The sequence below is a fragment of the Cyprinus carpio genome, chromosome A13 (assembly GCF_018340385.1).
Source record: "Cyprinus carpio isolate SPL01 chromosome A13, ASM1834038v1, whole genome shotgun sequence".
In the NCBI taxonomy this organism is placed as follows: domain Eukaryota; kingdom Metazoa; phylum Chordata; class Actinopteri; order Cypriniformes; family Cyprinidae; genus Cyprinus; species Cyprinus carpio.
Window position 1 is genome coordinate 10627654 of NC_056584.1, and position 11537 is coordinate 10639190.

Here is an 11537-nt window from a genome sequence, read left to right on the forward strand (position 1 = left end):
TAATCTTGTTATAAGCAGCAAGTTAATGAATTACAACTAAAATCCTAACATTTGTGCACCTTTAGACGAGAAATGGTTTGATTCGCAACATTGCACATGGCTTTAACATTTTTTTTTATCTCTCCGTTTAGCATTTTTCTATAAGTTATTAAACCTTGCTGTAATTTCTTGCTATTCATTAAAAGAAGGTAGCCATACAGCGCCATCTTGCTCCGACGAAACTGACTTGAACGCACCTCACGTCGTCAGCACGACTTCCCTCCTCGTACGTACGAAATTCCCAGGAGGACTTGAACGCACCTTAAGATTCTGTGCTATGACTGTACAGAAAGAAACGAGATTATCGCCACCTACAGGATTGTCAGGGGAACCACAGAGCGCCCTGACAGCTGAGAGAAGAGAACTGCACAGATTCTGTCACGCAGATCTAGCAAGTATAATGTTTTGAAAAACTCCATAACAGTTCACATAACAGATCACATTATTAACGTTTTTGTCATTTTTAATCTTGTGTTTAAAATATCTAAAAGTGGGACGAAGAACTTAGCCTAAAATATTATATGTAGCCTACTGAAACGCTAATTCTGTAATTTCCTTAATTACGCTAATAACGTAATCCTCTATAGAAAAAAATATTGATAAAGCGTGTGTTACAGCAAGTCTTGTAGTGTAAATCTGATTCCAGTTACCCTTTATGTTGGGTCTCTTGAGTTATACTGGTCGCTGCAACACTATAGCACTAGCGCCCTCGCGTGACTTGAGAAATATAAACAGAAATATATGGTACGTATTCTCTCCATGTTATTATGTTATATTATTACATGTTAGAATTCGGAATTTAAGAAAATAATTTCAGTTCCCTAGAATATGTGCAATTTGAATTTGAAGTGGAAAGGCAGGAATTTGAGTGTAGCCTCCTGAATAGCAATTCAAAGGCCAAAAGCGAAATTCACACAAACGTTTTGCGAACAATATTAAATAATGATATCGTTCATTTAGTCTGTTTTGCATGTTGATTCACTGATTAGTGACCCCACCCCCCACCAATTATACATAATAATCTAAATTCAGTTCACTCAAAACAATTAACATAGGCCTATCCATAAAATAGGCCCATTTTAACATTGTCAGATCAAGATTTTTTTTTTTTGATAACTTCAGATTTTTAGGCTTACACATTAAAATAACATATAAATATCATACATAATTAGAGCCTTCGGATTTAAGTGAAATTAATATTTAAAAAAACGATAATTGTAGGCTATTTTAGGTATTTTATATGCATCTTGGTATAACACAAACCTTTTTTTTTTTTTTTTTTTTTTGGTTTTTATACATTTTATAATTTTCATAAAATTATGGTATAAAATGAACTGAATTAGAAATCAGGAATTAGAAATGTATTTTTAAAGTTGTTAACCCTACAAGTGAGAATATTCGGCATCATCATCATTTGCATACTGAATTGTAATTGGTCTTTATCACAGCTCTTGTTTACAAGCTTCTTCCTCGCTCTTTGTTTGTATACAGCTATTCAAACTTCCATTTTAACATAAAGACTGCAGTTTGTCTGCATTGCAAAAACTGGTATTCCAATCAGGAAATACAAAACTAGCCTTTGGCTGAGAGTCACTCCCTAAACTTCACTATAAACTCGGGACTCCACCCTGATTTAGATACGACAGGTGTGTGCACAGGTGTGTTTGAGGTGGACTAGTTAACTGGTGCCGAGCGGACAGCAACCTTTTTTTTTATTACTGAATTATCTTCACTTTTATATCAAAGTTTTTTGTAGGAGACTCAAAAATGAATGCGACTGAATTTCAGCTGTCTCTGGCTGAGTATGATTTCGAGCGTCACTTTGATGAGAGGTTCGCCATCGAGTGGATGCAGGGCAACTGGTAAGAACTGTATTTGATTGAATTAGACATTATTTTGTATTAATACACTTGCTGCCAGTGCTTGGAAGTCCAGTATAATAAATTTTCTGGTGTTATGTTTTGTCTTTTAGGAAAAAAAGTCTTTTTGTTTGGTGCTGTGTATGTAGTGCTGGTATTTGGTGGGCAGCACTTCATGAAGGGAAGACAAAGACTTGACCTGCGTTAGAGTGTTAATACTGTGGTCCCTCAGTTTGGCCATCTTTAGGTAAGTAAAATCTAATGTTCAGTTTATAGAGCATCAGAATCACCCCCTTAAGGTTCCTTTTATTTGTAAACCCAAACATTTACAACCTAAATGGGGACATTGTATAGACTTATAGTTAAAAATACTATGACCTAAATCATTTTTACAGTTGCTAAAAAAACTTTTTAAACCGTTTTACACATGAAGATGCTCACAAAAGGAGGTTTTATCAGATTTAGCCCACTTCTGGATACATATTTGTTCCCCCACATATGGTTATACATAAGGGTTATAATAGTTACCTAAAACAATAAAAAACAACATTCTTGTCACTTAAAATAAGTTAAATCAGATCAAATATATAAAAACATTAAACTTTGTGCCCAAAGCAGTATTTCTCTACTTAATTTTCTCTTAATGAGACTGACTGATAGACTTCCATTTTTCCATACAGTTACAATACTTAAAAATTGAAAACAAGTTCATGATCGAAGTGGCATATTGAAAAACCTAAATCAGTGGTTCCCAACCATGTTCCTGGAGGCCCCCCATCACTGCATGTTTTCCATGTCCCCTTAATCAAACACACCTGATTTTTCAAATCATCAGCTCATTAGTAGAGACTCCAAGACTGAACTGGGTGTTTCAGACAAAGGAGAGATGCAAAATGTGCAGTGTTGGTTGGGAACCACTGAACTAAATGACTTGATAATTCTTATGATGCTCCTTTGTGTCTTGCAGTGTCATGGAGGGTTTCACACCACCTTGTAGTTTTACTTTGCTGTTGGTGTTAGATTACATAATTTGGGTTGTACCAACAGGAAAACAATATCTATTGTTAAATGCAGACATGATGTTTGAAACCTAAGCGTGCCAATGACATGTTTTTGTGAGATTTACCACTTCATGTGGTTTTTAAATCTCAGGTGGGCTATTGTTTCAAGTTGGTTTTGGTTTCATTTGGGTGGGGGAAGGTGTTTTAATCTCAAAAGAGTACGGAGATGACAGCAATCACAAAGTAACTGTTTTGCATGCTAGTTAAAAGAACAATGGAATATTGTGATTGGATGGCAGCAGTGACCTCTGATCACATGCTCTTTAGATCTCCTATGGCAACTGGACTTTCAACACTTAATGTTTTGATATTGATTTGTGTAACACAGAAACTGCTAGCTACCATAGCAGTGTTTCTGTCTAACATGCCCAACATACAAGTCTTCTGTTTTTGTTTTTTCTCTCCCAACTCCAGAGTTCATTAGAGGCCTGAACTGTTGAGCATGAATTTGATGTAGTTTTACAGCCATTACAGATCTTATTCATATACAAATCATGCCTTTTGTCTTTCAGTATCATTGGAGCAGTGAGAACTGGGTGCTTCATGTTGTACGTTCTCAGAACCAGTGGCTTTAAACAGTCTGTTTGTGATCAGAGCTTCTACTATGGGCCAATAAGCAAGTTCTGGGCTTGTGCCTTTGTGCTGAGCAAGGCCCCAGAGCTAGGTGAGCCTTTTCTCATTCATTTATTTTGGGATAAATGACCATTGTGTCATTTACTCACCCTCATGTTGTTCCAAACCTGTATGAAATTCTTTGTGTAACAAAAAGGAAGATATTTTGAATGTTATAATGCAAGTCAGTGGAGTTCAAAACAATGCTGGACCTGACTTTTATTGTAAGGACCAAAAAAAAACTTTGACCCATTTTGTTGCTAAATGTTGACACAATTTTCATTTTTTAGGTTTTATCATGTCTTTTGTAATTTTGCCAAATAATTTTGAACATGTATTCTAACCCTTTTACACACGTCCTCACTTTATCAGGGGGACACCATGTTCATCGTCTTGCGCAAGCAGCGGCTGATCTTCCTGCACTGGTATCATCACATTACCGTGATGGTGTACTCCTGGTATTCCTACAAAGACCAGGTCGCCGGTGGTGGCTGGTTCATGACCATGAATTACACCGTGCATGCGCTCATGTACAGCTACTACACAGCTCGAGCTGCTGGAGTGCGTGTGCCGAAACCCTGTGCCATCATCATCACTTCCTCTCAGATTGCTCAGATGGCCATGGGGCTGGCAGTAAGTGCGCTAGTGTACCAATGGATGCAGGATGGGGATTGCCCTTCTTACATAGATAACATAGTGTGGGCTTCACTCATGTATCTCAGCTATCTGCTCCTCTTCTCCTCTTTCTTTTATCAGTCTTACATGAAGGGTTCAAAACGAGCCACAAGCATCAAAAACGAGTGATGCATAGCTCTGAGGTTTGAATACAAGATTTTATTTCTGAGGTTTACCTTGTTAAAATGCATATTTATTTCATGATTTAAAGCAAGGTAAACAATGAAGATGTTTGTATGCTTTTAAAAAAAAAAAAAAACAAAACAAAAAAAAACAACAACAGCCAGACAGTAATAGCTATGTTTCAGGGCTGTTATCTGTTCATTATTTTCTCGTCTGTATTAGCTGAGCAAAGCGCATCAAATACACCTCTTGTTTTTGCTGTTGAGAACTTAAAAACAAAAAAAAACTCTTGTTTTTTTTGTTGTGTATTTCTTACCCCCTGTCTTACAGGCCACAGTTTCTAATCTTCAAAAGTCCATGTTTGTTTACTCTTTGGAGACTTGATACCATGTCCTGAACCCAGCTGAAACATGTTGAAGCATGTGCCAAGATCCGTGTAATCTGTGCACACAGTCAAAGAACAAGTGAGCGATTTGCAAGATTCCTAATGTAAATGTACAACTTCACATATTTCATTTGGCCACCCTTTCTAAATTCTATCCATGCTCTCCTGGGCGTGAGGTGTTGCGTACTAGTTCAGTGTTTCCACCTCATGATGTCACAGAAACCTGAATCATCTGTGCTGACTGGTTGGACAGGTACCCAGCCATTTAAACTGGGCATTTTTGGCTGGATTTCTCTGAAAGGACGACACCCATGTTCTCGCTCTCATTCTGTGCATGTTTGTTATGAGTTCACTGCAGCTCTCATTCACTGAAGTTACAGTAAAACCAGAACGATTGATATTAGACTTTCACGTTTGTGCTTCACAGAACCGTTAACTGTCCCTATAATGGTGTTTGTTACTCGATTCATTAATTAAAATGCACAGTTTTTTATATATTTATCTTGTATATCTGTCACATTTGGGACAATTGTTTAATGGTTGTGGGGGGTATTTATTTTTCCACTGAAAACTACAGTGATAAGGTTTACATCTAAATGATCTTTTAAAAAGATACTGTTTTATGTGATAGTAGAGAACAATCCTTTTGAGAATATTCAGTGGAATTATGCACTTTAACATAGTATCATCTGAAATGTTGCTGCTACTGTCCAAGGTATTTTTTTTTTTTTTTGGTCTGTCCTCTGGTCTCCTGTCTGTTCCTGTTCAAGACTGTGAAAGACTTTGTCTACCTTTGTATTTCTATTTAAAGGACATTTTGATCATTAAAAGATTTTATGACTTTGTCTTAAAATATGTTGGAGATGACGGCCACATAATTACTTAGTTGAATTAGGAACAACAAAGTTGAATGTAGTGGCACTAACCTACATTACAAGGCATAGTTAACTTTGTATTTTAAAGTAAAATGTAATAAAGGTGCCAAATGTAAATTTATCTTTCCTACCTGATCTGATATTAAGTAATTGTGATTGTGTAAATATTTTTGTCATTAAAGAAATCTGTTTCTACAAGTTTTTGTTTTGTCTTTTCATAGACCGATGGAGTTAGCTGACTGGTTTTCTGAGCTAAGCTGGCATATTTTATGCATTGACATACTTTTGTTGTTATGAGGAAGTTTACATATTTCATGCTCTGTGAGGAATGTAAACCTAGATGCACGCTGATGTTGTTTCTTTCAGTCTCAGTTGTTTTTTTTGTTTTGTTTTTTTCTCAGACGGTAGAAGATATAGCAGCTGGATATGATGCCGCCTCTTCAGAAGTTATTTTTTTATCACATTATTTAGTCTCTGAGGTTTTAATATTCAGTAACTATAGTGACAAAAACACTCTCTGGAAATGTTCTGGGCCAATTTTTCCATTAGCAGACAAAAATGTGGTTAGGCATTAGACAGCCGTATTTTGTATTTTTCATGACTAGCCAGTCAGTAACTTGCCATTCAGGTGACACTTCTTATCGCCCTGCTGGAGCCATAATCATTTTCTCGAGGGAACAGCAGCGGAGATACTGTTAAATTGAGATCCTATTAACTCCTCAGTGCCTGGTTTTTCTCTAACACACCACACATGTATGGCCAGCATTGTTGCTTTTGCCACTTGCATGCTCATTGCTCACTTAATGATATGGGAACAGAGTGCTGCAGTGATGGTGTATTTTTGGAGACCAAGCAGGGGTGCGTTTCCCACATAGGGTTTCCAAGAAGCAACTATAGTCGCAAGTTCCGTCATTACCAATAGAGTTAAATGGAATTAACAATAGTTAGCTAACAATGCTTTTGGGAAATGCACCCCAGTATGTTAGCAATTCCCTGGTTCCTCTGACAGAAAGCCCAGGATTTTTTCTTGGATTTGGATTATTTCAAAAAATAAGCTCTGCCAACCAAAGTATGATTCTTTCACGTTTTGTTCATTATGACAATTTACACAAATGAACACATCTTTTATTAGTATTTTGATGCCTAAATACCACCACCAGAAGTAAAAAGCTAAACATAAATGACCTACATCACAGTTGCATGACTGCAACGTCACCACCATTATAAAAGCTTATAATACAATATAAAACGGGGGATCAATGATGTATTTTATGTCACAAAATAAAACATGAAAATATATTGAGCTTGTTTTTAACCACAGACCAGTCATTTGGCCAAAAACCTTTAAAAAGCCCATGACTTCAAGACGATGGAACCGGAAGTGCTAAAACTCATTTCTACGTTTTGGACTACAAAAACACGTCGTACCTGCAATACTTTATAGACTCACTGTACATGTTCACTTGAGTTATTTAATAACATCAGAGGTAAAATGTTTCTTTTTCGAGAGACATCCTCTTTTTACAGGTAGAAAAAACAGGAATTATTTTATTCCCTTAAATCATTTGCTAGAAACGGCAGTGAAAATGTCATCCGTAATGTTTGAATGCATCTGATTGTAGAACTGTGTATGAGAGAAAAATCGTGCCGCAGCAGTAATGCTATTAAAGCTCAATGCTACCACCTACTGTTCTACCCATAGAACAGCAAGACTATGGAGTTTATATAAGGACAAAAAGGTAACATTTTAAATATGGAAATAAGGAAACAGGTGGAAAAATAAAGTCACTTTTATAGATTTGCTCATACACTTTTATTAAAATAAAGCTTCCAAAAAAGTGTTTTAGCAGCAATACCTTAGAAGAAACATTCTGGGCTCAGCAAAAAACCTTTTAGTGAAAAGTTCTTAAAAGAGAAATTTTTTGGAACCATAGATGCCAATTAAGAACCTTTGTATATAGTGTGTACAAAAGTTGCCAGGTAATTATACACAAAACAAATAAACGAAAAGTCTCAGATTCACACATTTATCTTAGAATAACATAAGTTGATTGGATTTAGACTGCAGCAGAATGCAGTATCAGCTAAGAGGGTGTGTTTGATTAATGGGGGGATGCAATGCTCTACGTTTTGTTTTCTGATAAAGGAGAAAAAAAACAACAACTGCAGAAAACTTCATTGATAAATTCAATGCACTCTTGCCAAACTGTTTAACAAAAACTTTCAGATCCTGCATTTTTTTACATGAAAATTTTATATAGTATCCATTATTGAATAATCTAAGAATACAAAAAAGATCAAATGAACCTGGACTTCATCAAAAGCAGTCCAAACATCACTTAAAATCACTATTATATTTCGTATTGGGCTGAAATGTCCTTTTGTGATTATAGGGTTCAGTTTGCTTTAGTCTGGCTTAATGCAGCAGCGCATCTAAACAGCTCATCTGCATTGACAAGCTTGGCAGCCACCTTGACTTTGAAACGACTGTTATCCCCTCTGGATCCTCTGGAGCAGAGAGAGGGAGTGACAATACTCACACATGCAAACTGTCCTATTAATCATTCTACAAATCGCTCTCCTTGTTTAACTTGCCTTCCAAACATGTTTCTTTTATGTTCCTTTTGAAAAGAGATCATACGACACAAAGAGATATCCATTCACAGCCTTTTGGTTGAACTTAGGTTAAGCATATTTTTAATGTCTTTGTAAGTTAATATTTTATCGAGTCTATTGTTTTATTGACTACAATGATTGAAAGGAGAATTACAGGAAAAGACACCATCCATTTACACACTTTTCCAATAAGTGTAATTCTATACAATATGTTTGATTAACATGCCAAAACAATCCTTCTGCATTAGCATACAGTCTGTTTATTTTTAGCTTAAGTACATAAAAATATAAAATAAAAATATTAAAGATAGTTTTGAAACGAAAAAAATTAACATTTTAATTTCATTATCAGATATTTTTTGATCACTTACATGATAGAAATATCATAATTATAAAGTTGAAGACCAAATGTTTCTCTCAAAGCTTTTAAATGTTCTATAGTGCTGGCCTTCAAAGAGTGTCCCTCATGTCATTCCCATTTCATACATAATAAGCACTTCTAAATGGGGGAGGTGTGGGTGAAAGGGGGGTCATGGGATAGGGACTAGAGGGCACAGGTATAAAAAGGTGCTGCAGAGAGGTCAGAAATCATATCCCCCAGGGCAGCATCAAGCACGACAAGACCTTCACTGGCAGCCTGAGAGTCCTATAACCCCTTTGGCCTCCAGGATTCCTTCAGTGAAGACACAACATGTGGAGAGACAATAGTACTGGTAAGCATTACTGAATGGTGAACATTTTGTTGCATATGTTTTAGTATGCAAGATCTCATAAGAAAAAGGTTGTTTTCCAAGCTTCTCCATCTCAAACCAAACGTCAGGCACTTTTACAGTTTTTCTGCTGCATATATTATTATTGTGGAGAAGTATTCATTCATTGAATTGGTGTTGTGTTTCTAATGCATATTAAGTTTGTGCAGTTTAGTTTGCACTAACTGAAAGATGACAATTATGAGAACATTATAAACAAAAATATGTTTAGCTTCACACTCATTTTTATCTTCTTTTTCAGATGCATCTGCTAAAATATCTGGAAGCAGTACTGTATCAAGAAGTGCAAGTCGCAGGAAAAGAACAAGTTTCTCAAAGGAACATGTTGAGCTTCTCCGTGCCACATTTGAGACAGACCCTTACCCAGGAATCAGCCTCAGAGAGAGTCTCTCCCAAACTACAGGACTGCCAGAGTCTCGCATACAGGTGGGCTGCGTTACGTATAAAAACACACTCAGCTGAGTAGAATTTAAAGGGATATTTCACCAATTTTTTTTTTTATTATCTTTTTTAATTTTGTTCCAAACCTGTATGACTTGCTTTCTGTGGAGCATAAAATAATATATTTTCAAAAATATTTTTATCCATATAATGAAAGTCAGTGGTGTCATTATGCAGAGGAGAATTCTTTTAATTTTTCCTTTTTGTGTTCCACATATGAAATAAATTCATACAGGTTTGAAAAATAACAGTATTTTTTTGTTTGTTGTTTAATTTATTTTATTAACTATGTAAAATAAAGAAACAACCTCTCTTTCTCCTTGTGTTGGTATCTCTTATGCATTTACAAAATCAGCAGATACACATAAAAACAGGTAAAGATGATATGCTAATAAGGCCTTATGTGAAAACATACTGTTTGCTGTCACTGATAGCACTGTCAATATCTGAGATGTTGTAAGCGCCTTTGGGTTTATCTGCTGTTTAGTTTAGAAAACTGTACAGCCTGCAAACAATAGACATACCAGTCCCAGATAACCATCCTGACTATATGCCACTGTTGCTGGATGTCATCTCACAATGATTAACCTGAATCTTTTGACAGGAAAGCTCTTATCTGTATGGACTAGATGGTGGGAGTATAATCTACTGTATTCTTATGAGTCTGACTCTCTTTATCTTGGTGTCTCTGCTCACAATAGGTATGGTTCCAGAATAGGAGAGCTCGCACGCTGAAATGCAAGGGTGGAAAGAAATCGTTGTGGCTATCCGAATCACCATATAGTGTGCAATGCAGAATTCGCCAGTTCAGCTACAGTCTTCTAACAGCAACAACAGTGAGTCTGGTGCTGTTACTGGGTCTTTATGCACTCCACCACCTGCGTACGCTGATCATATTAAGGAAGAAATGGAAAGGGATGGACTTTATGGATGTGACACTCCATCTTCCATGTCTGTCTGTGATGATTCCGGCTACTGCACCCCCTCATAATACGGACACCATCATCATGCCAGAGCCATGAACGCTCACTGCAGCCCATCTCTACTAAGCCCAGAGCAACAGATGCCTCCTAACTGGGCTGCAAGGTATGACAGGAGGTCACCTATGAGCTCCATGGTGGAGTCCCCTATCATCTTGATGCCTATGGCTATAATCCCAGCTCCATCCATGGCTTCTTTTACTCTCCATCTGAAAAACCCAACAGCCTTCAGCCGCTGACCCCTGTTACACCAGACGTGGGCTGCTGGGAGGGTGGTTTGGAGGGCACTCCTCCAGCTTCCAGCTCTTTCTGTGAAGACAAGCCAGAAGTTCAGAGGATGGAGGGCCAACAGGAAAGTGGGATTCACCATGGGCCTCTGCCTGAGCTGCCAGCCTTGTCCCTACAGGAGATCCTGGGAGAGCTGCAAGGAGACTGGTGGCAGAGTGAAGGAATAAATAGCCACTCTTCTGAGGGCACCATGTGTATGGCTGAATTTTGCTGTATGCAATCTTATTTATGAATATTTATTCAGTGTATGTGTATTGACTAAAGACATGGCCAAACAATAAATTATTATTTATCTGATCTGAAAAGTAACAACATGAGAGATTTCAGATGTTTTCAGATTAATTTAATGAGCTTCGACTTATTTATCTTCATTTTTGTTATTTATTTAATGATCATTGTAAAAGTATAATCATGCGGATGTGTGCATATTGTTTACAGACATCTTTTCTGACTTCACGTCTTTAATTGCTGCACTTGCATTTAAATAAAATGTTTTTCTCTATATGTTCTCTCAAATGTCAGAATTTTGTGAGTGACGTGACGTGACATACAGCCAAGTATGGTGACCCATATTCTGAACTCGTGCTCTGCATTTAACCCATCCAAGTGCACACACACAGCAGTGAACACACACACCATGAACACACACCCGGAGCAGTGGGCAGCCATTTATGCTGTAGCGCCAGGGGAGCAGTTGGGGGTTCAATGCCTTGCTCAAGGGCACCTCAGTAGTGGTATTGCCGGCCCGAGACTCAAACCCACAACCTTAGGGTTAGGAGTCAAACTGTCTAACCACTAGGCCATGACTTCCCC

General features: G+C 37.2%; 1 protein-coding gene, 1 long non-coding RNA gene and 1 pseudogene across 2 annotated transcripts; all 3 read left to right on the forward strand.

The window, feature by feature from the left end:
• Window positions 1–1162: 1162 nt before the first annotated feature.
• LOC122147200 lies at window positions 1163–1902 on the forward strand. The gene is made up of 2 exons (XR_006161483.1): window positions 1163–1697; window positions 1786–1902. It is a non-coding gene; the product is annotated as an uncharacterized LOC122147200 (long non-coding RNA).
• A 163-nt stretch (window positions 1903–2065) lies between these two features.
• LOC122147199 (elongation of very long chain fatty acids protein 6-like) lies at window positions 2066–4383 on the forward strand. Its single transcript, XM_042768747.1, has 3 exons — window positions 2066–2145; window positions 3472–3623; window positions 3945–4383. Exons 2-3 carry the CDS (start codon window positions 3503–3505, stop codon window positions 4373–4375), a joined length of 552 nt encoding a protein of 183 aa, XP_042624681.1. The 5' UTR covers window positions 2066–2145; window positions 3472–3502; the 3' UTR covers window positions 4376–4383.
• Window positions 4384–8865: 4482 nt separating this feature from the next.
• LOC109065951 lies at window positions 8866–10928 on the forward strand (annotated as a pseudogene).
• Window positions 10929–11537: the final 609 nt, after the last annotated feature.

Coding starts and splice junctions, on each gene's coding strand:
- LOC122147199 (XM_042768747.1), top strand. CDS start 3,503: ATGTTGTACGTTCTCAGAACCAGTGGCTTTAAACAGTCTGTTTGTGAT. Junction 3,624..3,944: donor GAGCAAGGCCCCAGAGCTAG/GTGAGCCTTTTC, acceptor CACTTTATCAGG/GGGACACCATGTTCATCGTC.